The sequence below is a fragment of the Labrus bergylta genome, chromosome 10, assembly GCF_963930695.1.
Source record: "Labrus bergylta chromosome 10, fLabBer1.1, whole genome shotgun sequence".
NCBI lineage: Eukaryota > Metazoa > Chordata > Actinopteri > Labriformes > Labridae > Labrus > Labrus bergylta.
In genome coordinates this window covers 28584109-28611075 of record NC_089204.1, presented here as the reverse complement: position 1 = coordinate 28611075, position 26967 = coordinate 28584109, and the positions used below count along the sequence as shown (strand labels likewise).

Here is a 26967-nt window from a genome sequence, read left to right as displayed (position 1 = left end):
GCAGCCCCGACTTGTCAACAGGAAACAGGCCGATCTTGAGAGGCTTTCCTTTTAAGGACTCGCTCATGGTTACATCACAGTCAGAGAACCTGAGGAGGACGATGGCCCCAAACTCTCATGTCTGATCTTATTTGAAACTCTGTCGCGTCGCTCCCAAAACGGTGCATTCTGTGATATAGGATTGCTCTGCTGCCTCTGCAGAAACCTTAGACACACAGAAATCATCATGCTCCCCTTTTTGGAGGACTCTGCAGATCTAACATCTCCAGTATGACAAGTCTTTCTACTTAAAGGTGTGCTTCCTTTTTGAGGCTGCTTTGTAACACGAATAGCAGGTCTCAAGGTCCCCAAAAACAACGACTTACGCTGGCTACACACTAAACAATTTTCAAATCTTGAAAATCTGACCACGCACACGAGGATGGTTTTAATCCTCTGAAGGCACAGACTGGACGATTCAGCCAGACCATGAGACCCCACACCTGCTGTTTGTAGTAACGATGTTGTGTGACCAAACACGACATCAGGAGAAAAACAAAAATTGAGGATGATCCGGTTGATGCCATAATTCCACAAGCTGATCTTCTTCTTCCTCCATACTTCACTTGGCTCAGGGTTTAGTTGTGTTTGTGTTTTTGCTGCCATGTTTGTGAGCAGTGAAAGAACGCAACATCCCGTTTGTGATGCTTCCTGCTCTGCTTGCTCTCATCGCCTACAGTATAGCGAGTATTCAGTCGGAGGAAGCCTAATCTGGAGTCCAGAGTAAAGGCCTTTGCACACCAGCTCTGTTTTTTTGGGATGCATTTTTTTGATACACAGAAATCTTGCACATTGAGTCCGATGCGTTTATTTTTCTGTTAATTGCAAAAATTTGCAGGATGAGACAAAATATGTCGTACTTATCACGCAGAGGGATCAAGCAGTGAAGATGATTTAGTGGTTCTTTCACGCCTTGAAAACAAAGACAAGAGCGTGGAGAGTTTCAGCCGTCTTATCGACAGGTGAAACTCTCCTCGCTCTTCTTCTGTTGCCGGAGCTGCAGAATTATCTCGATCACTTCCAGGTGTATTTCAGGGTGTCAGTGGTCCAGTTTGATACCCTTAGTTAGTTATACTGGAAACACACATTAAAAGGAAGACCACCAATTTACTAGAAGCAACTACTAGGCGCCTGGCAGTATGTTTGAGGAAGGGAAACACACACACAAAAGTTTTGGTTCTTTGTGCAAATATGATCGACACAACATGAGATCATATTTCTTTTTTAACTTGCATCAACTTCAGACAAAAAAAACAGGCTCTGTGCGCAAAGATCTTAAAGGCTTTATATGTGATTTTTTGATCCAGCAGATGTCGCCCTTGAGCACCAGCATGAAACCAAAACAACTCGCGCTGCATTGTTGTGTTAGCATGTTAATGCTAGCGATCTTTATTCTGCTGGTATCTTCACACTGCATGTAAATTTACCTGAAATGAGCGTGATCTAGAAACACAGTTAAGCAGTGAGTACAGTATGTTATTCTTCTTTTCTCTAGTCCCTCAATTAAAGAACTTTTATACACGAGGGGAGGAGTCAGCCGGCCGTCCGGGCGATGTAAACAAAGTGAAGATAGGACTCTGAAAACTCTGAAAACATCACAGACAGTGGGACTCGGGTGTTACACCCATTGTAGACAGTCATGACTCACAGAGTTATTTTCAGAGGATATACTTGATTTATATTATATTTAAGTTTGAAAAATCGCACATAAAGCCTTTAACTGGATAATCCAACTTGATTTGATGCACAGCTGACACCCTAAATGTGTAAGAGAGTTTGATTCCGTCTCGACATGTTCATGAGTCTTCACAGTTTGTTAATGATAACCTTCTTAAACAAAGTATTCTGTTTGTAATCTAGTCTGAATGGATCCTATGCACAGCTGGGAGTTTGGGTCGTGTGATGGATGATGTTGGTTTCAGACGATAGTGAGAAGCTTCAGTCATTCAGTCGGACCTCAGACACGGGCATTGTTCAGTCATCAAGGCAAACACACTCGGCTTGTTCAACATGTGATATCTTTGCTTCTGGCAGCAAATGTTCTGAACAAGAAAGCAGATGTGCAGCTGTGGTGACATGCTTGTTCAGCTTAACTGGTTTTAAATACGATATATTGTTTCATCAGTGACCCTGCAGACACTTGTGATTCAAACATTTAATCTGTGATGATGAATGCTCCTGTGACTTTTAGTGGTTAGAGAATCAGGCGGCGTTTAGGAGAGCCGGGGATACCAAACGCTAAGACATTATCGATAGTGACAAAACAAAAAAATGGTAGAAACTTCAAGAGCTTGGTGTAAATGTCTCATAATTTAAAATGTATACGTCGTCCCTTTAACGGGCAAAATACTTTTTAAATAAATTAAATCATACACTTTAAAATATCAACAACAAATGTTACTAATTACTGTGAATCCTGCACTAGTGCTGTAGTCAAGACCACACTAACCGAGACCAAGACATACCCGAGACCAGAGTGCTCCGAGACAAGAGCACGACCAAGACCAAGACAGGGTGAGAGCGAGACAAGACCAAGACCAAGACCAAGACCAAGACCAAGACCAAGACCAAGGCAGGGTGAGAGCGAGACAAGACCAAGACCAAGACCAAGACCAAGACCAAGACCAAGACCAAGACCAAGACCAAGACCAAGACCAAGACCAAGACCAAGACCAAGACCAAGACCAAGGCAGGGTGAGAGCGAGACAAGACCAAGACCAAGACCAAGGCAGGGTGAGAGCGAGACAAGACCAAGACCAAGACCAAGGCAGGGTGAGAGCGAGACAAGACCAAGACCAAGACCAAGGCAGGGTGAGAGCGAGACAAGACCAAGACCAAGACCAAGGCAGGGTGAGAGCGAGACAAGACCAAGACCAAGACCAAGGCAGGGTGAGACCGATACAAGACCAAGACCAAGACAAAGACCAAGACATTTAGGGATCAAGACCGAGACAAGGCCATGACCAAGGCAGGGTGAGACCGAGACAAGACCATAAATATCTCTGAATAATCCTCATCTTGTGTTCAGCAGGAGGGTCACTCACTTAGACCGTAACACCGGGAAGGTTGCGACCATAACCGGGGTTAAAAATGAAATTATGAATGAATTAAAGTTATTCCTTATTTTATAAAGAGGCGTTTTCCTTCTAATCTCAGGAATGACTTGGGAAAAATAGCTGATCAGTGGAGGTCTTGATTTAAAATCCAGAGTCCGCCCAGTCTGAGACCGGGACAAGACCGAGTAAAAAATGCTTTAGATTCCAAGATGAGACCGAGACCTTCAAAAAGTGGGATGGTTTCGAGTAACTCTGCCTTGCACACACACAGGAAGTTCTGGACCTGCATGAATTCATAATAAATCTTAATTTATTCATTTTTCTGGTTGTTCTGATAATCAAACACAAGAAGGAGTCCAACATCACAAATCCCTGAAGTCTCAAACCTCCTCTCATGTTTATCTATTTTGAGGTCAAAGACAAACTGAAGCACATCTGGAAGCTGACGAGTGATTTTGTGCATCAGTGCAACCTGAAGAAGGTCACTCCAGACGTTCAAAAAAAAAAAAAAAGCATCCAAACATCAGTGACGTGGTCGCGTCTGGCTGCACTCTGAGCGGTGGAGCTTTTTGTTAATTCAGAGCTCTGTGAGGAACTCATCTGAACTCAAAGCATCGCACACACTCTGCTCAAAATGCTATCATGTTACGCTTTTAAAAAAGACTCTTCTATTCATAGCTTTCAGTCACCTGAAAAAAGTATTTCAACAAATCAAAGAAAAATGAATTGACCTTTTTTGGGTTTTCGTCTGTTGCTATTTGGTTTTGAGTTTTCACATATTTAAGGGACACCTAACAGAAAAAATACACCTGCCAGTTATTTGGCGCTACATCGCTAATTGCAGCTTGTAGTTCTTAGAGAGGAGTAAAATTGTTAAAGTCAAAAAAGAGGGAAACATTTGTTACACTGGCCGATTAAAAAAAAACAGTTTAGATGTGAAGTTAAAGCGATGCACAGAATCGATTTCTCTCAGATATTCAGTTTGTTTACAGCTGCTTCTCTAAATAAAAAAGCACTGTGCATAACATGTAATGAAAGGGTTTCTGAAGAGCTTATATAGTTCAACCGTTTTAAAGCAGCAGTTGACTGAAGCAGAGGAAGCCACATGCTGACAAATTGAATGTGAGCATATCACACCTTACGCTCTCTGTGGCAAACTATGACTCAAAACCTCACACTGCACAAAACCAGAGGGGGGCTTCATATGGATGACATGGGCGAAGAATAAATAAGGTAAATATTGATAAGGCTATCGAGAGAGAGAGAGATAGAGAGAGAGAGAGAGAGAGAACAGAGAGAGAGCGAGTTCAGGTGGTGCAGAAATGTGTGACGTGGAGCTGTGTGCAGCGCTGCAGTGGAGGGAACTGCAGAACATGAATCAAAAAAAAAAAAAGAAAAGAAAAAAATTTAAATGGATGGAAAAAAAAGCGTGATGAAAGAAGTGTGCAGAGGGAGGGGGAGGGATGGAGGAGGAGGAGGAGGAAGGGGGGTCGGCGGGTGTATTTGCGTCAGAGCTGGAGCCCAATGAAGTCAGAGATGGGGCAGGATCGAGCAGGAGACGCTGTTACTGCCACTCACAGCATCCGCCTGGCCCTCATGTCCTCTACGTCACAGAGCTGGCACCAATTATGCCTGCCTGAACGTTTGTCACACACACACACAGACACACACACACACACACACACACACACACACACACACACATAATTTATGTGCATTACACACATGCCGCACCATTCAATGACATATAAATGAGACGAGCAGACGTGCATTTAATTCCCTTTAAAATAAAAACCCCGGTCAGATATTTTCTTATTTCTACACAAGCGCTGAAAACGCAGGAAGATTTTTTTTTTTTACATCATTTTATATAATTTTACACACTTCAATCTTCACCTTATATAACATGAAGCCAACGTCTGTGAATTCAAACGACCACAGCACAGAGCAGAATAACCAGAGGAACAAAATGGCTTTAATGCACCAGCAGCATCAGAGGAAGAAACCATCCCAGAATGATATCATGTTTTCTGTGTGTGTGCGTGTGTGTGTGTGTGTGTGTGCTGTTTCAGCAAATTGTTTCTGAGGTATACTGACTCACTGAAGGATAAAAAAAATGCAGATTTATTATTGTATTTTTTATTTTTATATTTGTATTTGGAAAGAAAACATCTCAAAGTTCAAGCTGGTGCTGAAAACATGAATGGATTTATTTCTTCAAAACATGTGAAACTAAAAATGCAAAAATACAATATTTATGATTTTTTTTTGCCAGGGACACATGCAGGCTGATATTTATACTAACACACACACACGCACACACACACCTCTCACACATAGAAATCCCGGTTATTCAGCGGGCAGTGTTTCCGTTGGCACCACTTCTGACCTAGATTATCACATCCGTTTTTCTAGAGGATAACTAAGATGATGATTTTGATGATGGTTATGATGAGCATGTGGTCCGAGGTCTGTGCATGCAGAGGAACAAAAAGCAGAGCAAACAGCGCTTGCTCCTCTCTCTCTGCTGACTTCACTCTGCCGTGTAAAACGCTTCACCGTGCAATCTTGTAAAAAAGTGCAGGAAAAAAAACAGGAAGTCAAATGTGTCTCTTTAAATGAAAGTGTTTAGGGGGGGAAAAAAGCTGCAGATGTTGTCAACTAAAATTGGGAATGTGTAAATTGTTTCAGCTTTTAACCTATGATACATCAACTGAAAATACATTTTACAGCTTATCATCTCTTTCTATATTTTTTTAAGAGCAGGGAAATTGTGCTTTCCGCCACAGATCGGCCGGTTAGATGAGCTTTTGTTTCTAAAACATGATTCAGATTCGAGCTCCTGACGCTGTTACAGCAACGAGAGCAGCAGCTGCAGCTCTGCTGGCAGGAGTCACATCCTATAGGTGATGACGCAAGCAAGGAGACATGAGCCATGACCTCATCAGCTCCCCATCAAACCTCCACTCTGCTCTCTCTCACACACACACACACACACACACACACACACACACACACACACACACGCACACGCACACACACAATAATGAGTTACCACTCGTCTCACATATGGAACACACCCTTCCTCGTTGCCACTTCGATGCAAACACTCTGCCTGTGGATCACATGTGTGAGCTGACATGCTAACAGCAGCAGAAGCCTTTTCAACATCCTGATCATTACTTACAGCTGAGTGATGTCACACAGCCTGTCAGCATGTGTGTGTGCGTGAGTCTCTATGACGGTGTGTACGCTGTGAGCTGCTCTTTGTGCAAATGTTACACAACAGGGGAGCGTACCTTTTACACAAAAACACAACCAACAGATTAAAGAAGAAGATGAATATTTGCGTTTTTCTCATCTGATGCTTCGTTCTTTTAGTTCTTGTCTTGTTTGTTTATTTTATTTATCTAAATGCTCCTGAAGAGCTTTTACAACATCAGTAAATCTGTGTAATGGAAGTGTAAAGTTCACTCTTCCAGAAATCTTATACGGGCAATAAGCAAGATGTTTGATAAAAAAAAACTTTGTGCATCTTTTTGCAAATCTGTTTAAACCAGGGATGTAGAATTAAATGGAAAGTATCATCAGCTGTGAGGCTCTCTAGAAGTATTTGTTCATTTGCAGCAACCAGCAGGTTCTGCACAAGGTTAACTAATGACTTATATCTTGTGTTATTTACTGTTTTTTAATTTTATGTTTCTGTCAGTAAATGCAATAAAAGGAAGACGACCCCAGTTGTATTGTTTGCAAAAACATAGCTGGAGAACTTTTAGTCATTTATAATCTTTAAATCTTGGCTCACAATCCTTTAAAACAGAAACTCAACATGTGAACGACACACACACACACACACACACACACACACACACACACACACACACAGAGGGTCAACGACAGACGTCTTCTGAGTTTAAATAAAAAACATTTAGTGTCAAAGAAAAGAAATGGTTTAACAAGAAAGAGAAAGAAGAGAGGGAGCGCCGCACTGTGCTCAAAGAATTTGGAGAGGGGGTAAAGGGGGGTGGGGGGGTGGGGGGGGTTACTGTCTGCCTTCAGCCCTCATCAGAGGCCAAACAAAGTCGGTATGAATCATAGGTGAGAAATACGGGCGCTGACGTAAAGGCCTGTCAATCTCTCTGCAGTGCAGACATCAGGACGAACGAGCAGCCAGACATCAGGTCTGCCTGTTTACTGATAACACACGGACACAGTCCATTCATGACCTGAACACACACACACACACACACACACACACACACACACACACACACACACACACACACACACACACACACACACACACACACACACGCCATTAACCGCACACAATAACGTCTGAAACTAAAGACGATTATACGCTCAATATTTCCAGAAGTGTGACTTTTTTCTGATTGTTTCTTAAATCAGTTGTTGAAGTGAGAATTCTTCATCTCAGTCAGAACTGAAAACTAACGACCTCAGTGAAGCAGCAATAATACAAAAAACACACAAAAAATCTAATTATATTAGCTGGTTTTTTAGCCTATTAGCTTGTTTTTTACCCTTCTGCTTTGTCAGAAATATTGTGAATTTTAAATCTCTTCTGCGTCTTTCAAACATGTTTGTACTTAACCTTTTAATTCCACATATATAAATTAAAAGTAAGAATATTAAATATGTCAGAAGAAGATAAAGAGGAGGAGGAGGAAGAAAAGGAAAAAAACTAAAATAAAAAAACATGTAATTCATGTCGTCTGCTCCATTGTGAATTTCTCGCCCTCTGATACCCTGATTTTCATCTTTATACTCTGGCGCCCCCTAGTGTCTGAATGTGAGTCAGTGCAGGGACAGTAATGGGGTTAACTCATAAACTGCTCTTTCATTCAAAAGAGAGGGCAAAGGTCAAGATATGAAATGAATTTAAAAAGTGAACAAATGTGAATAATGGCCTCATGCAAAATCTTTGTGTGCACTGTTGAGAGCTGCAGTACACATTACGACCACTAGGTGATTCTTTCGTTTGTCTTTGGATGAGTTTTTAAGAATAAACATGAAATAAATGAATACATTCTGTAGTCTACACACACACACACACACACACACACGTTTATTCTTAAAGAGGGACAAGTGTGGAGCAAGTGTTCGTGCTCCACACTTGTGAGTGACCTGGCTGCAGAGGCCAGAAGTCAGGGGATCATCGCTGGCTGTAGGGGACCCCTGAGAATGTTTTTCCCAGAGCCCTAAACCGCTCTAGAATCGCCTCTGCATGGCTGAGACGCCTCGCCATAACCTTGCAATACGCAATGGTCAGCAGCCTGACAGAAGTGCATTTGAAAACATTTTCTTTATCCACCCATCAGTAAATGAGTTCATGAATGTCTGTGATAAAAAACAACAACAATTTCCTCATATTTGGTTTTCAAACTATCTATACCAAAGGGTAGAACACTGACACCAGTGTACTCCAATTATATTCTACTGGTGATTTCAAAGAAATGTTTGTTTGGCTCTTTTCTGTGGCTTGATTGTATGTTTCTGTTTTTTGTGACAGCAGCCATTTCATTTGGAGAAAAAATGGTTTGAGTTTAATTTCATTGTGAGACGGCTGCGTTTGGCATTTGGCTGACTGAACGCAGAGCCAGATCCATCAGATGAGTGCTTTTTTTTATTTAACATGCTCCAACCTTCAACAGATGGTCCATCGATAAGTACAAGATTATGCACTACTTCACAAAAGAGGATTTTGTAAAAAAAAAAAGGAGTAATACAAGAGCAAGGAATATTTTTTGCAGCCATCCTGCATTCTCTGACGCAGGCTGGCAGAGTCTTGTGTGGGAGGGGTTCAGCGGGTGTGTGTACCCCCCCATGAGCAATCACAGATGCCGGGCACAGTCGGGGGAAGGAAGCGCCCGGCTCTCCTTTCCGTGTGCGCCCAGAGGGAAACTCGGCTTCAGGCGCGTTGCCCAAAACGACGCAGAGCCAAAAGACTGTGACGCAAACAGGTCGCATCTTCAGAGCAAAACAAACACGCCTGCAGACCTGAGGAAGCCATAATGCATGACACAGCTTATACTGAGGTCAACTGTGGTACAATACAGTTTTGCAAGCAGATTTAGACAAAAACAAACAGACAAACAAAAACAAAAGGAAAAGGGTCAGTAAAAATAAATTGAATGAATTAGAAAGAGGGACAGAAAATAAGTAAATGAGCAAACAAGACAAAGAAAAACATGGAGGGCAGTATAGTAACAAAAGTATGTAAAATAAAACTGGTGGGATAGGTTGTACACAAGGTGACGACTTCTGGTGTTATTTGTTTGTTTTTGTTCTGTTTTTCACTTTGTATGGGTGCTAACAGGACTGAGGATACTAAAAAAATAACCTGCAGTTGAATCCAACCAAGGAGATTAGTGCAATACCTAGACCTGGTCAGCTCTCTCTGCTCTGTTTGTCTCGTTTCCTTCAACTCATCATCCCTTCCCTCCCTCTCATCCAATCACCCTCATCTCTTCCTTTTCAACTATGACTCTCCCATGTCTCTCTCTTATTCCAGGTACAGTCAGTTCAGGTAGGATAATGCCCCCACTCTGGGTCTTTACCCGATCTTCTGATCAACCTGCCAGACCAAACCTTGAAGATGAAACCCGTCTCTCACAGGTAGCTCAGTTGGTAAAGTCGGTCGTCTCTGAATCAGAAGGTTGGGACGTTTAATCCCCTGCTCCTGTAGCTACATGTGAAGACACTTAAAGGGATACTTGACTCATTTGCATTAATCTTTGTATCATTAGAAACCTGGTAGTATTTTTGAATGGTTGTGCATCCCGCCCTCATTTTCCCCTGAGACGGGAAATCTTTGTATTTCTAAGTCTGAAGGAGCTTCCAGCTTCCAGTGACGCAAAATGATGATTTTTGCGTCACTGGAAGCTGTTGCGGTTAGCGGGATGAAACTACAACGCTAGTTCCTCATATTTTTGACCACTGAAGCTATAGACCAATCACAGATCAGTGGGCGGGAACTCACGCCCAGAATCGAAACTTAATGTCCACCATATTGCTTGGAAGCTATGCTAACAGGCTCTATGGAGAAAGCTGATAATGGCGAGAAAATATCAATATAGCGGTGAGAAGGACCTAAGTGGGAGAGGCCTGCGGTGCTGTGCATTCTGGGATTTGGTGTCTATCATCCACATGAGTCAAAAATAAACTTTCTGCCTTTTCTCGGCCAAGAAGGCACCAACTTCAAAATGTGTTTCACATTTCTACATATATGACCCAATGTCAACACAGATTCATGTTTCAACGGGTGAAGTATCCCTTTAACTCAGAAATGCTCCGGCTGCTTCGTCTGCAGCTTAAGCATGTGCATGCGTAGGATAAGTTACTTCTGATGGACTCTTTACTCAGCAGGCTCTGCCATCAGGGTGTGAACGTGTAGGTGTGTCATACATTGAGTAGTCAGAAGACTAGAAAAACACAACACAATCTCAAATTATTTTACCCTTTACCATCTCTCATGTTATTGGGGGGCTCTTCCTTTTGGAGGGGTGGCCACAGGGGGACAAAGATCAGCGTTACAGGGGCATTGGCCCCTGTTGGCCCCTGCCTAGACCCGCCCATGCATACACCTGTCACAATATACCATGAATTCACTTTCAGTGTTTAAATGAATGTTGTGATGACGGGATCCTTTAGTAGTGAACTGAGCGAATAGAAGCTCCTACTTGTGATTATCACCACGTGCTCATTACATTTTCCGGACATCAGGGGACTTTCCAAGTCTGACACAGCGCTCACATTCCAGATATTACATTCCACATTCCTGATATTTCACAGAAAAAAACAGTTTATGATCAAATAAAATATCATGCTGCAAAGAAAACTCTCCACATGTCTCGAGCTCAAAGTCGTTCACCGGGCCCGTTCCCTTCATTAAAGCAGGCACGACTCTGAGCTTGAAGGTGATGCTGCTCTTGGCCTCGGACTTGTAACGCCTGTCATGTGTTCTCCAGAGTTAAAGCAGCCTCACTGCTGATCGAGGCTTTTCATAAAGCTGCCTCTTGAAGGAGAGGAAAGCTTTGATTTCATGTCTCAAAGAAGAGCTGAAGCAGTGTTTTCTCATCGACACGGTTCAGAGGCGATTTGAGGAAGGTGAAGGGTAATGACGGAGTTTGCTATATATCTTTTTGTTTACCTTCCAGTGATCTCACAAATAAATTTAAACTTCACACAGAGTTAATGTAACGTTCACCATGGCTGGATTAAGATTTCCAAATAACCCCTCGGATATTTAATCTCAAAGGGAGCTGACTCGTTGTGTCATGTTTTGTGTCGGTTACAAAGTTCACTTGGTCTGGGTCCAATATTTTTTCTGCTGATAACGTGTCTACACTCCTGCACTTTCATTTATGTATCACTGATTGCACAGCTCTGGACAGATCCCTATGTCAATACTGTCCATTTACAACTTTTGCACATTTACATCTACCTCCAGCAAAGTATGTTGTATTTTATCTTTTCATATTTAAGACTAGAAGTAATGCTAAGTTAAATCCTGGTTGTATAAATTCTCTTTCTTAGTTTTGATATTTTTAGTTCTTATTTACTTTGTATTTAATATTATATTGTGTTTAAATTTGCTAACATTGTGTTTTTTGCTCATATTGTGTGTTTGGACAACCTGCTGCTGTAAAGCCACAATTTCCCAGTTTGGGATCAATAAAGTAATTCTATTCTATTCTATTCTATATTCTATTCTATTCTAGTCTATCCGATATCAGACTGACGGCGCCGATCAAGAAAGACGGTCGGGCACTTTAAACATCCTCCACTCGCACAGTCTCACTCTAAAGACATTCAGAATGAACTGCAAGAAGTGCCTACAAATCGTCTCCATGACGATGTTCAGACGAGATGGAACAGCATCTTCTATGTGGTCAAAAGTATAATTCTTACACTTGGGTTTAAAAGATTTACTTTGAAAAACCTGACAGTTGTTGCTGCTTCCTGTTTGTATGTGAATCCAGCAGAATGCAATGCTATGCTGTGTTTACTCCAGCTTTGTGTAGCCTCACACATAACAACAACAATAACAATAACACTATCAGTTATGATGTAATATCGGAATCAGTATCGGTGCATATGTATCGGAATCGGATTGAAATTGACAGAAAGTATATTGTGCATCTCCAGCAAAAGAACAACAAACAAGACACAAATCGGCTACATGGAGGCACAACATGAGAGCAAAGACGTGAATAACTGCATCAAAGAGACACAAAAAGTCTGCAAAGAAACAAAGCTGTAACATAAAATGCAAAGTGGCCACAAAAAGCCATAAATCAACAACAAAGGGTGCATTATGATTCACAGGACGCTGAACAAAACGTGATGCAAAATGTTGCAAAAACAAGGATCCAAAACTTCCAAAGAGAAACAAAATAACTAACAGAACACAGAGACATAAAAAGATGCAAAGACACTACATCTAGAAACACAAAACGATCCGCAGAGTCACAGAGCCGTGGGAAATGACGAAAAGGAAATGTGCAAATGACTTCAGAACAGATGCAAAGTGAACACAAAGAGAAACAAATGACCAAAGACAAGACTGCAGACACAAAATGTCAACAACAAGACCAAACGACCACACAAAAAAGAGACCAGAAAGTGAACAGGAGACATGCAACGCAACTCCACAGAGACACAAAATTGCTAATGGTAGCTGCAGAGTGGAGACAAACAGACACAAATCAACAAATCAGAGGCACAAAATGACCAAACAGTCATGCAGAGCAGCTACAGAGAGGCACAAAGTGAGAACCAGGAGATGCAGAGCAGCTACAGCGAGGCACACAATGAGAGCAAAGAGATGCAAAACAGCCACAAAGAGACAACATATATGGCGCATTCATGTGGCGTCGGACACATCGGAAAAACGAGTTTCCAAGTTGTAAAATGCAAATGAACGCCTGCTCAAGTCGGAAACTCTGGAAAAAGATTAGATGCCTGACTTGTCGACTTGACGTCAGAATCGTCATCACATGGGGGGCAAAATATGTTTTGTTAATATTAAGATACTTTACTTTTTATTTCACATATTGCACATCAACTTTTTTGCTAAAATATAACTCATAAGAGAGACATTCACACATCTTCTTCGTAGCATCCGAGGAGCACATGGATGCAGCAAAAGAGCAAAAGGTTGTGCAGCTACAGAGAAGCCCAAAGTGAGAGCAAAGAAATGCATACATTTTACAAAAAGGCACAAAAACCCTACAAAGTGATGCAAAACCGCTGTGGACTTCTGTCAGTTTGGATATCTTATAAGAGAGTCTGGTACCTTTAACATGTCTGTGTCCACTGTCTCATGATTTTCTCATGACTTTAGATTATTCAGAGAAACTTTAAGCAAACTGTTCAGTGCTCATTCTCACTCTATCAGCTTCAGCATGACAACACTTCCTGGTTTCCTTATCGCGTGTCACTGGACTAACCAATCAGAAGCCTGGAGGACTTATAGGTAAAGGTGAGGGGAAACCACAGAGGTGGACTCGGCGAGATTCTCGTCACTGTTTGACAAAATGCTGATAAAACGCTGACGCTGATTTCATGTTCCTGATGATGCGTTTCGTACGCCATCATAGAAAACAAAATGTTGTTTTACTAAAGCTACTGTGAGGAGCTTTTAAAAATTGACACTCAAGGTTTTTTTTTTATTAACCAGAGTGGCAACATTCAGTGTTGAGAATGAAACCAACGAGGAATTGCAGAAAACTGTAGTTCCTTGAGTGTCCACTAGGAGCTGGCTCCAAAAGCCCGGAAGTTACATACACACCCATTTTAAAAATGTCAATGTTGACGCAGGAATAAACACGTTTACAGCCTGGTACAAAAAAACCTTTTGTGACAGCTCGTCTTTATCGGCACACAATGTACGAGGGATGAAGCTTTTCTTATTACCCTTCTGCTTTTATTTAATTAAAGATAAACGTAATGCATCATAAGGGGTGTGACTGATAAGACTGCATGTTGTTGCTGTGACTATGAGGCGATGTGTTCATGGAGCTGTTCTGAGCTGTTATGACACCAACAGCATTTACTATCCAGTTTTATTATTGGTGGAATGAACTTCCAAACTCCATGTGATCTGCAGAGTCCCTCTGCACCTTTAAGAAAACGCTAAAGACCCAGCTCTTTCATGAATACCTACTAACTTAATGATGATGGTCTCCATATTATTGATGATGATGATGGTAATGACGATGGTTTTTGTTTGATAACGACGACTTATAAGATGGTTTCTATACTGATTAGAGCTCTCAAGAACTGCCCTCAATGTTGTGCTTTGCCTCTGGTCACTTCCTGTCAGCATCTGTGTGTCCAATCAGACTCAAAGCTGATCGTTTGCTCTTACTGATATTGTTCCCTTTTTTCTAGATCCTTGCTTGTGTTGTACTTACTCTCTGATGTACGTCGCTTTGGATAAAAGCATCTGTGAAGTGAATTGTAGAATTATCAACAACATGCACATAGAAGGGTCCTCTAAACCAGGGATAGCATGACATTAAATCCAGCTGATAAACTCCCACAATGCATTTCAATAAATGTACTCAATCTTTATAAATGGACTGGAAACTGTCTTCATAACCCACCACTACACTTCAGTTGTGTTTAACCAAGTTCCTGAATCAACAGGTCCTCCTTTGCCTGAGAGGAAAAACAGCCACGCTGCAAACCAAGCTGAGTTTACCCCTGCAGCTTCTGTCTGACTCTGATGTCACAGTTTGTATTTAATGTACTTCCGTCCGCAGCTGAAAATAAAAATCTGTTCTGCAACCAAACCCTAATGTCACAGTAATGTCACTCCACTGAGGATGGGAGGATGAGAGATTATAAAAAAGTAATCCGCAGCAGTACAGAAAATTGTTTTCTAGGGATAAAAATACTTATTTTAGTGGAGAGGTGATTGCAACATGATTGCATGCATTGGTTTAATATGCCGTGGATTTATAGAGGTAATGCAGGAGCTATAGGCATGATCGAGCCTGGGTGCTTCAGCTGGTCTTTTCTACTCTAAAATGCTCTGTAGAAATATCAGAAGATAAAGGGATCCATCAAACAGTCCCTGCAGATGTCACATAGCTGCACCCTGGCATCAATTCAACTTTCACACTGTCTTTCCCTGAGCATGACTCCTACCTTGGTCGCTGCCTCCTGCAGACGGAGATTCTTCGAAGTCCTGGTCGTCAGGACTTTTCCGTTTCTTCGACATTTGCTGCTCCCCTGTTCGCGTGATGGATCTACCCACCGCTCAGTCGATATCTGCTGGTAACGCGAGACACCTTCAACCAGCGGGATATACAACACATACAACAGTCTGGGGGGGAGGCGAGAAGAGAAATTGGGAATAAATCTCAGTCCCATTCATTCAGATCTCTTCTCAGTGTGTCCCCTCTCTCCAGCGGGCTGGGCGCGCAAAGTTACCATGAGGTGGCCAGCCGGGCATCTGGAGACGCAGCGAGGCATGGAGCCGGTCTCCTTCTTGACTCCCGGACGAGATGTGTCTCCGCTGACTGTCCGGGGCTTGTTTCTCTTCATAGATGAGGAATCTTTTTTTTTTTTTTTTTTTTTGCAGCTGAAGTGCTCTGTCGATCACGTGTGGCGCGGATTATGATGAACGCCGCTCAAATGGAAATTACGCACTCGAAAGCAACTTGTTGATCCACGTGCTGATGAATGAAAAAGTGGTTTTCGTCAGTCCGGTTTATTTTTGCAAGTCAATTTCGATTTTCAACGTTGTATGGGGGTTTGCTCTTTTCCTGAATGTGGCTCTGCGACGTCAAAGTCTAATCAGGCAGGGATGACGCACAGCCGACACAACGGGAACTCTTGGGTATCTTGACGAGTAGTGTAAACGGAGATTATCTGGAGGAAGGCCCGCCCGCTAAAGTACACCAAAAGCATGTGTCCTTTTTTTGGCAGAATGTCAGCTGCGCACTAAGTTGTGGTATAGTGAATGCTCTCTTGCAACATCTGTGAGTGAGAGCAGGGGATTCCTCCCCGGAGTGAAACTGGAGTCTATGTACCACAGAAGCGTTGCAGCGTTACAAAAGCGGCATCACTCCAGAAAAACACTCCGCAAGTCTGAAACAGTTGCGCAAAAAAACCCTCCAGATCCAAATGCCAGAGAGACATTAAAGCGAACAAACGCGCATTGTTATTATTAAGGGGTTGGACAGCTTTGCTTTCACTTCAGTGTGCGGGGATGGATGGGAGCCACAGGGCAACTTGAGAATAAGCTGTGAATAAAAATGTAGCAAGAAGCAAGAGAGTGGCGGTTGTTGCGTGTGCTATGAGAGGAGGCAATGACGCCACCGGTCTGGCTTTTTTTTACAAATTGCTTGATGGTAGTTTTCCCCTCCGGAGGACTCAGCTCTGAATGCCAGAGAATAAAAAAAAAAAAATCAGCACTATTTTTTTTTTTTTTTTTGTGCAGCTCACTAGAGGAATGTGCGTGCTTGGGGAAGTTTAAGAGATATTCAGTTTGATGAATAACTGCTTAAACCTGCTCAGATTATTGCTGACTTCTACTTTCACACATTCATTGACTTTTCTGGAGAGAGGAAGCCAGTTGAGAAAAACACACACACACTAACACACACTCTCCCTCTCCTCTCTTCATTCTCTCATATGCTGATTTATTCATGAACAGTCCCGGGTCAGGGGGATCATATTCCATTTACTACATCTGGTTTAGATTTCCAGTGTGGCACCTTTTTTCTGTTTCTCCACAAATGTGTCACATCATGAATGTCAGGGCGGACATATTTGATATTAAAAAAGCTGTTTTGTGTGCGTCTGTGCGCACATCCGCGGCGGGTTTTTTTTTTTTTTTTGTTGCAAAGAGCTACAGCTGCATTCATGCCAATGACGCTGGCATTTCGTGGTATTTTCTGAAGGCAAACATCTCTCTCTCTCTCTCTCTCTCTCTCTCTCTCTCTCTGGCTCCCCCCCTCCCGTCCCTCATTCACTGCAGCTACTGACGTCAAGACATGCTTGCGTCAATGCTCCCTGCTTTGACAGAGAGCTTTTTTTTTTCATAGGGATCATAATGGGATTATTAGGCTTAGAGAAATACCCTGCCTTCATGGCTTTTTAGATTTTTTTTGATACATGTCCCATTATCTTTTTTTTTTTGCTCTAAATATTATTCCCTATAATAAGAAAAGGACATATAATTGGCTCTTTCAGCGTATCATAAGGGACTGGATGATTGCATATCATTTCACACTGATGATGATGATGCTTTTCCTCGAAGTAGTTTTAAAATAACGTCATAAACCTTGAAAGAACATTTAATGTTCTTACATCTATTATTTATAACATGCAGAGATGAATGCACGCTCTCTGGACTCCTACATGCAAAAAGATAAAAAAAGCAGTCTGTCTTTTTTTGTATGATCACCAGAGTGTGTGTCTGTATTGAACTGCTGTGTGTTTTTTATGCTGAAATTGTAGCCACAGAAAAAAAAGCGGGCAGCATATCGTGCACACATGAACTGTGCAGACAGTGGGGTTTGACAGTGAGATGCTCGGAGACATCAGTGAAGGAGTCAGTTGTGTATTTGATTTAGCGGATTAGATGTCTGCTCCTTCCTGTTGCTGCTTGTAGGGGGGAGGATGTCATGATGTCCTTATACACTGACCTTGATCTTCTGGGCTGAATGGGCTCTTGTGCATGTCGACTGGCCTCACATAATGCCCGTCTTTACACTTTCCTCTGCTCAGCTGCTCTGCTGTTTTATTCAGACACTCTGCAATCAGTCACGTCGCTGCGTTTATATTTTCTGTTTTTGCTGTTAGAAAGTTTTCAGGAAAAGCTTGACCACCCAACAGCACCTAAAGATATATAAAGAAGGTCAAAAGGTCATAATCTTACATAATCTTGTTGCACATTTTCATGTGTGTGAAATCTTACACTATAAGACAAAAATGACATCTTTCTTGTTTTTTTTATTCTAGCTATATGGAAGTCTTCTATGGACACACATCCACATATTGTGTTGTACCCAATTTCTCCATTATCAAAAGTAATTTCAGATTGTTTTCTGAAGATCTTGCGTTATTTATGTCGTTAACTCGAGACAACATTGCTGGTTCTCCTGTGATAACAAGAGGATTTGTAATGAACTTGAGTAGGGCTGGGAATCTTTGGGTGTCTCATGATTCGATTCAGAATCGATTTTTTTGATTCAAAACGATTCTCAATTCATGATTCAAAGTCTATTTTTGATTGAGTACATACTTCAGGATCTACTCCAGTCATCATCAGACTGGCTGAATTTCTTGTTGCTCCATTTGTCATTCTACTGAGTTAAAGGGACTGATTAACCCAACCCTCGATTTTTGGAAGAAGAATCTCGATTTTGTCATAAAACTATTTTTTTCCCACCTCTAATTTTGAGAAAACAACTGAAATTAACCATACAACTATAAAACATTGACATATAGTCTCAGTGAGGTCACCCATTGGTTACTGAAGAGGTGTTTAAATTGAAAATGCGATCTCATCCTAACTTTCAGTCACTCTAAGGCGAGAACATGGAGCTGAAGCGAGCTGTTTTTTACTTACTTGGAAGTAGACTTTATACTTTAAACTTCTGGTTTTCCACTCTGTTATTGAAAGACAAGCTTCTTCTCACACAAACAGAACCTGTGGACATGCATTAGTGGAGAGATGTCAGAGTGGGGCTGCTACACAGGGAGTGCACCAATGCCTTGCTCAAGGGCAACTCGCCTATACTCAGGAAGTGACCTGGCATCTCACAAGCCACCAGGTCCATATCGGTCCGCATCAGGACTTGAACAGGTGTTCCTCCGGTTCCTAACCCCAAGTCCCTAGAGGCGGAGCTACTGCAGCCTGATATGAACTACTCAGACCAACATCGTTTTTTTTGTACCAGGATATAAACATGTTTATTCCTGCTCTCAGAATGGATATTTTAACTCGGGTGTGTATGTGATTTTCAGGCTTCTGGAGTCAGCATCGAGTGGAGACTGCAGTTTCTTTTTCGCACTTTTGTATTGGTGTCATTTTTCAACTCCTGAGGCTGAAGCTTGAAATTCACTTATCATGGAAAAACCAGCGTTGTTATCTTGAGATACAAACAAAAATAAGTTGAGATCTCCAGAAATCACCATACATGACTCCTCATCAAGGGAAAAACTGGTTAAAACTAAACATATGGATGCATGTTCGCTTTTGGGTTTCAATAAATCTGAAACATAAAACACACAATAATATAATTCTAAATGGTTACTCTGTGCTTTGTGACCATCGTTGAGCTGGCTCTGAAGCTTTTTTTTTGCATTTACTGAAGAGTTCTTGAAATGCAAACTTTTATGGTACTTAGAAAACATCAGGAGATCAAAATATTCAAAGGATACAAAGTCAAACGATCCTTCATACATCTTGTATCAGCTGGAGTGTGATTCAGCAGCAGATCCTGTTTAATCTAGACACTGACATCTGAATCTGTCCTATACCTGCCCATCAAGCTGTTTAAACATCAACGCAGCAGCATCCTGGTCCACCTCACCATTAGTGCATTGAGTCTATAAATAACAGGGAGGCTACGTCAGACTCAGGCTAACTGTTTGGAGCAGGATTATCTGTAAATAACAGATAATTGATTTACATCTCAACAAACTTTCTGTCATCACCGGCTGCAGCTCAGAAACTTTGCTGAGTCACTCGAGGTCATGGAAGACTTTGTAGAGTGATGCGTTAATCCAGCTTTAAATATCTCCACACTACATACAGTACGGTACAAGCCTATGAGGAGGAAGCTGAGGAGTTTACACGTTTCACAGGAAGCTGGTTTGATGAGTTCAGAGAGTATTTTCACCTCAATAGATTCCCCGAAGTAAATCAGTGTACACACTCCCCAATTCAAGTCTTTGAAGCCTCTGATGGTTTCATTTATTTTGCAATCCACAATCTGAAAATTGCAAAATAAATGTTCACAACTATTAGAAAAAATAGCAATAAAACTGTTTATTTTGTGTTGAGAAATTTAAGACTGTGTGGACGTGGCGGGGCACATTTTGACTGACATCTCATCGAGCAGCAGGGAGCAGCGTTAAGGAAACATGCTATGTTGAAGTGCTGGCTTCTCTGACAACAATGCAGCAGCCAGTATGTCCTCCTTCTAACTTTAGATTCTGCTCCTGAATGCTCTGGATTTGTTTGGACCAGAGAAGGTAGGTGGTTTTAAGGCGACACCCACCACACGGCCCGTTTTGGACGCCCCTCTGTTTGCCAGATATGAGAGCAGTTATCAGGTCAACAGGTGTTGCAGCGATGGAAGCGGGCAAGAGAAGTGGTTCAGATAGAAGTGATTGTACCCGACCTAAAAAGCCTCTGCATGTTTCTAATAAGCTCCACGAGCAGAAACGTGCTCAAACTAGGATCAATATTGGAGATGCTTTTGAAAAATGGAGAGAGGTTAGAACACAGAAAGGTTTACAGACCCATGCAGAGCTGGATAAACACTGAAGCTTCAGAGTCCACCACATGGTGACCTGTGTGAGCATCCACTCTAGAGAGGAGGGGGGAGACAGCTCTCTATGATGTTTAGAATTAAGATTGCAGTACCCACTTTAAACACTAGGGGTCAGAGTTACATACTGCTCCTTTAACAGTGAATTGAAGCAGATTTGGTGATTTTGTGGAGTCGTCATTTCAGGAAAATCTGCTTCATCCAACAACAACAAAATATCATATACAATTGTGTCCATGTTGGGTTGAAATTAACTTAAACAACGTCATAGAGAGCAGTGTGGTGTGCAAAGACGGACATGACACACATCAAGGTTGTAAAGGTCAGGTAGATCGCCTCAAAACGAGCCAGCAGAGAGACCTCGGCATGGTTTTTAATGACATGGAGAGTTGAGCATCATTGATCTTTACAATCTTTTAAAATAAACTGAGACGTAACATCACCAACATTGTGGTACAAAACAATATTTACAAAGTAAGCCTCAAAATATTCTGTACAATTCTTTTGTTACTGCTGTGAATATCATGCAGTTATGCTTAATATAAGCTGGTTTGCAAACGTAAGAATAAATGTGTTTCCTGATATGTGCAACAAAAAACATTTCATAAAATTAAAAATAAAGTCTGTTCATTTTTTTGGGTTGATTGCTCCTTTAACTCCAACAGGCTCATTTCCATCAGAGGGAGGGAGGAGTCACCGGAGTCCAGGCTGACGGTAGTCGCCCGTGGGGAGACGTGTCATAAAGAGCTGCGTCATGCACCTCTGTGCCGCCGTCATACATGGGAGAGCCAGAGGAGGGCGCTGTGGCCGAGTGGGTCAGGCTCGGGTAGTGGCTGCTCGACCCTCGGAGGAACTGGGAGCTCAGGCTGCTGCTGTTGTTTATCCCCCCGTTCTGGGACACGGGAGTCAGGGGCGAGTTACTCACAGACCACAGGCCGGTGTACTGACTGCACAGAGAAGACAAGGAGAGAAAAAGATCTTACTCATCTCCTCTCAGGGTGTGAGGGAGTGTTACATTTTAGACCTCGCTTACTGGATATGTTGCTGAGCTGCAGAGAGAGTTGAGGGAATATTTGCATGTTTTTTGCATATTTTGCAAGTGCAAAATAGAAAATACTGGATGAAAAGCAGAATGAGGACAATCATACACAAAAACGTATCTGCAATAACACAGATTAATGCTCCATAAAGTAGTAGAAGTTTGATCATAATCCCCTCGATAGAGAACTTCAGATTTTTTAAATCATGGAGAAGAATGATGTCTTTTTTAAGCAATTCTAACTCATTTAACCTCAGAGATAAACAGTTAGTTTGCTTGTTTTGTTCTGGAGGTCTCAAAGGTCCCCTGAGTCTCATTAATTTATTTAACTATGTTTGTATTCTCTCTGTTCTAAATTTGTATTTTGATTTATTTCTTTACCATCATGTAGTGTTGGAGTCAAAACCACTGAGACCAAGAAATACCTGAGACGAGGGTGCTCAGAGACAGAGACAAGACCAAGACATTTAGGGATCGAGACCAAGTCAAGACCAAGACCAAGGACAAGACCAAGACCAAGACCAAGACCAAGACCAAGACCAAGACCATAAATATCTCTGAAAAATCATCATCTTGTGAGCAGCGGGCGTGTCACTCACTTAGACCATAACACCGGGAAGGTTGCGGCCGTAACCGGTGGATACAAATCTAATAATGAATAAATTTAAGTTATTTGTTCATTTAGAAAAAGGAGTTTTTCTGTCAGTGGTGGTCTCGACCGGTCTTGATTTAAAATCAGGAGTCCGCCTAGTCTGAGAGCAAGACAAGACCAAGTAAAAATGCTTTCGAGACGAGACCTTAAAAAAAGTGGACTCAATATCGGTCTTGGTCAGTACTAGAACACTATAACTTCATGTATGTGGATACTGGGGGTGAGTGACTCACAAAAGAGTAAAAACACAAACCTGGAGTGGGTGGCGGAGGTCGGATTGTGGGTCATGGGCATCATGCTGGAGTGTGTCGACATCTGCAGACCGGACCAGTTCTCGTGGCTCGAGAGCATCGACAGACAGGCGGACGAGTTATCGGAGTAACCGACTACAACACAGAAACACAACGTGGACTCATCACAAACTGTTATCACATAAATAAGTCTTTTATTTTGAAGGAGTTGGTGTCGGTTTAATTTAAGTGAACGGACTATGTTACTGTAACAGACGATTTAAACAATGTAATGTTTGCATAAACGCACCTGAAGCTACAGGGAGATTTGTATTAATCAGCTTCATGCAGATTGGGTTATACCAAAGACTGTAAATATTAACAGAAAGTCTGAGTGACGCCAACCATCTGTTCCTGCAGGGGGCGCTGGAGTCCCATCGATGGCGGTCTCCATGCTGGAAATGCTGTCTCAGTCTAACTTTCAGTCAACCTAACGACAGGCTGAGAGCTGGAGCTGAGGCGGGTTTTAAACCTCCTGACAAACCGTTGCTACGCGCCCACCTGTCAATCAGGTCAGCTACACGCCTTATTGTGAATAACTCTTATCCTTCATCAAATCAAAACTGATGAGTCATCAAAACATTCACCCCCCGTACAGTGTGTGTCCATCCAGACATGAGCTAATCACACCTATTTGGTTTTTTGAACCAGGCTGTAAACATGTTCATCTCTGCTGTAAAAACAGGCTTTTTAGAATGGGTGTGTATGTGACTTCCTGTGCTTCTGCAGCCAGCCTCTAGTGGACACTCGAGGAACTGCAGGGTTTTTTAATTTCTCATCTACTTCATTTTTTTACACGGGAGGTTGCTGCTTGGTTTACACCCACCAGGGGAAAAGCGAGCTCAAATATGGGACTTAAACAAACAATAGTTTTATTCATTCTAGTGCAGGAGTGGGCAACTGGAGGCCCGGGGCCAACATGCGGCCCCCAGGTCAATTTTTACATATCAATTAATTGTAAAATTGAAGAAAACATGACAAAATCAGCCATGAAATCAGGAAGAAATATGTCCATAATGATATTTGATCACTAGTATATGTTGAGTTAAATTTGAGACATAATTGACTGTAATTGTTTTTATATACTATAATTTGTGAGAATTAAATGAATGTGGCCCTTGCTGTGACCAAAGTTGCCCATCCCTGTTTTAGTGTGAGATGTTTGATATGTATCTGCAATATTTCCTTCATAAATTACATAATAAAATATCAATACTTGGCTTTTGTGTATAAGAAGAATGATCCAACACAAAATATTGCAATATTCTGCTGCATCGTGTTTTTTTCCCACCACTAGAATATTCCCTCCAAACATTCCTGCGTCTGACGCCCGAGCATTTACAGCTCTGTGGCTCCACTCACACAAAAGCCAGAGGAATGCAAGACATCCCACGCTCAGCGGCGTTTGTTTGAGCTTCTTGTTAATAGCCGGGCAGGAAGTGGTGAAACTCCTGGATGCATGAAGGTTAAAAGGTGGATGAGCAGGACACTCACTGGGCGAGGTGGTGCGGTGGCTGTAAGGACTGGTGTAGGGGACGGAGCGCTGGTTCCTCAGGGTGGAGTAGCGCTCACAGCCGTGGGACGGAGAGAGGGCGATGGGGGTCACGTACTGGCTGTGAGGGCTGGCGGGAGGGCAGAGAGAGCTGGAGCCCGGGAGAAACCAACCACCTACTGACGGCGCAGAGGAGGAGGAGACACATGATGAAGACACCTGAGCTTTAAAGATGAGAAACTGTGGATTCATGAAATATATAAAAGAATACTAACATTGAGAGTAAGCTGACTGCTGGTTTTCATTGGCCTCTTCTCTCAGGTCTTTGCTATCACCTCTGAAAAAATAAAATTATTAAACTTTGAAATAACTGACATAAATAAAATGTTGTTGTGAACACTTTGTGTTTTCTTACCTCTCCTTCGCATCCAGGAAGGCCTTGGCAAAAGGGTTGTGCTTTATTTTAAGAGAAGTTACCTAAAATCAAAATATACACATCAAACATAATAACACTTCTGGTTTGCCATCGAACAGATTGAAAAAGATAAAGATGTAATTATTTTAAACATGTTATTTCTGAGAACTTTTTTGACTTTTTCCCAATTTTGTCTTTTCTTAGAATTTGAGGAGATGAAAAAACTTAACAAGAGTAAAAACATGAAACCTAATAATCTATTGGAATTTAAAATTCTCAGAGGGAACACAAAGACCAGGTTAAAGTTACCTTAATCTCCCAAACACCTTCTCTACTTCTCAGAAAATAAAAGCCTCATGTGGACAAGAGAGAGCATTTGGCTATAAACACTAAGAGTAGAGCATCTAGGACTTTTATATGGTTTAATGTTACAGCACCAATGTTACTGTGTCTCCATGTCAAATATACAAATAAATACAAATAAATGACTTCCTGTACAGGTTGTGGACAGTCAACTAAATGCTATAAGATCTGTGCGTAAATTACGCACATTTACGCACAGATTTTGCGCAGATTTTTTTCAAAGAAATATCACTGATATTTTTCAAAGGTTTTAATGCCCACCTCTTCGTTTTGATACGCTGTCACTGCAATGAACTGTGTCTCTGGGAACGAGTGGCTGGTGATCATCCTCCTAGGGCCTCCAACCCGGACTATGTGGATGCGTGGCTCGTACTTGTGTAAGGAGTTTAGCATGATCTGAAAACAAGCGACACGAAGATGGTTATTTTCTGAGTGATGATTTCAACCTGATTCTTCAACAAGTTACAGCCTGATAATTTGTAAAAGAACAGGCAGCCACTTGACTGTTTTAATCTGCAGAAAGTAACAACATGGACCGATCACTTCGATCCGTACCTGGCCTCCTCCGTTCAGTTTATTGGTGAGTTTGACTTTACTAAAGGAGACGGGAGCTTTCATCCAGTGCGCCCCGAAGTTTGGAGAGTCCGGATGGATGTACACACAGCTGGGAGTCTGAGGTTCAGGTTTCCCACCGGGGATCCACTCCCCGTTCACGTATTTCCACCTGTGGTTGTCCGCGGAGACGAAGTCCAGCAGGATAGAATACATAGCGTTCGGGTCCAATCCGGACACGTTCACTTTGAGCACCGGAAACATGCGCCTTCATTTTTTAACAAAACAAAGGAAAATAACCAAAAATAACCAAAGATGCAATCAAAATGGTTACAATTAAGCAATAAAAAGTTAGAAAACTCGATTTAAAAAGACAAGAAAAACAAGAAAAAAATAAATACGAGACATAAAAAAGTGATAAACAAAGATATAAACTCGCACTAATGCCATTACATGCCTCCATATTAATGTTATTAAAGTTATACTCAATTTAAAAGTTAGTTATGTCACATGAATATCCGAGAAAACCCGAAATAATTATTCTTATCTCAGCTCACCTGCCGTTCTTTGTGACAATCATTTCATTCGTGAGATCTTTAAATTGGTGCCAAAGCTCGCTCTCATCCAGACACACTTTCAGCTCCCTCTCCGTGGGGTCTCCCTTCTCGCTGCCGGCCTGCAGCTCACTCTCCACGGCGCTGAGGAGGTGGTCCACCCGGTGCGGACTGGCCTTCCCCGGACACTCTCCTGCGCCTGCGCTCATCCTGTCCAACAGCTCCAGGGTGGAAAAGTCAAAAATTACAGATCTAACCGATCAGAAGAAGTCTCTTCCAGAGTTTTTATCCCGCTTCGTAAGTTCCTAAGAAGAGACTCATGAAGAGCTGCTTCATATATAGTCCGGAGAGGAGCTCCATGTCAGGATGTGTGCTCGGAGCAGAGGTGGTTGGCTCATCCTTTCTTTTGATCTTTGCGGGCTTTGCTCTGATTGGCTGAGAGCAGCCATCTCACTGAGGTCCACAGGATGACAGCGTTTTGAATAAAGCTCTTTAACCTACTTTATGACATCAACCTGTAAATATTGACACTTAGATCAAAGCCACACCTGCAGACAGAAAAGCGCAGCAGCGCGACCTGCAGGGATTTTACTGCACGTGGGTTTCCTCATTTCATCAACTCAGTGAAGTATAGTGATACTAAAGTTCCAGGACAAAACGGAACTCATGTTGATTTACTAGCTACATACTACAATTTTATCTTCAGTAATTTGCTATTTGTTCTGCACTAAAACCCCTAGTCAAATTCCTTGTGTGTGAATGCAATAAAACAACATTCTGATTCTGAGAGATGGATGGATGAATAGATGGCTGAATAGATAGATGGATGAATGGATAGATGGATGCATGGATGGATGAATAGATGGATGAATGGATGGATGAATGGATGGATGGATGAATAGATGGATGAATGGATAGATGGATGCATGGATGGATGAATAGATGGATGAATGGATGGATGAATGGATGGAT

The 26967-nt window shown here is 41.9% G+C and overlaps 2 protein-coding genes across 6 annotated transcripts in view; both read right to left on the bottom strand.

The window, feature by feature from the left end:
• Positions 1-16447, bottom strand: part of pde10a (phosphodiesterase 10A) — a 72812-nt gene extending 56365 nt beyond the window's left edge. Inside the window, exon 1 of one of the 4 annotated variants that reach the window (XR_002278603.3) lies at positions 15276-16447. Coding sequence is in view for 2 of the 4 variants with exons in the window: in XM_020653475.3 (XP_020509131.1) it covers positions 15276-15348 (73 nt within the window). In the remaining 2 variants the exon portion in view is untranslated. The remainder of the gene's footprint in view (positions 1-15275) is intronic. The other 3 variants (XR_002278604.3, XM_020653475.3, XM_020653479.3) reach the window with 3 other exon arrangements.
• Positions 16448-17170: 723 nt separating this feature from the next.
• On the bottom strand, positions 17171-26439 carry tbxtb (T-box transcription factor Tb). 2 transcript variants are annotated; one of them, XM_065959860.1, is made up of 8 exons: positions 25999-26439; positions 25445-25709; positions 25151-25285; positions 24527-24588; positions 24387-24448; positions 24114-24287; positions 22583-22715; positions 17171-21585 (listed from the first exon to the last, which is right to left on the bottom strand). In XM_065959860.1, the coding sequence occupies exons 1-8, from the start codon at positions 26202-26204 to the stop codon at positions 21315-21317; spliced, it is 1308 nt and encodes a 435-aa protein (XP_065815932.1). In that variant the 5' UTR covers positions 26205-26439; the 3' UTR covers positions 17171-21314. The 2 variants fall into 2 exon arrangements, with proteins under 2 accessions (XP_065815932.1, XP_020509130.1); XM_020653474.3 differs by having other exon boundaries at positions 24114-24290; positions 25999-26437.
• Between the last annotated feature and the right edge of the window lie 528 nt (positions 26440-26967).

Bases quoted from the DNA above. Each gene is read 5' to 3' on its own strand.
- tbxtb (XM_020653474.3), bottom strand. From the start codon at position 26,204: ATGAGCGCAGGCGCAGGAGAGTGTCCGGGGAAGGCCAGTCCGCACCGG. The intron at 24,449-24,526 runs GTAAGAAAACAC...TTATTTTTTCAG, and splicing joins TTCCTGGATGCGAAGGAGAG to AGGTGATAGCAAAGACCTGA. The intron at 22,716-24,113 runs GTGAGTGTCCTG...TCTGTGTTGTAG, and splicing joins CCACCGCACCACCTCGCCCA to TCGGTTACTCCGATAACTCG.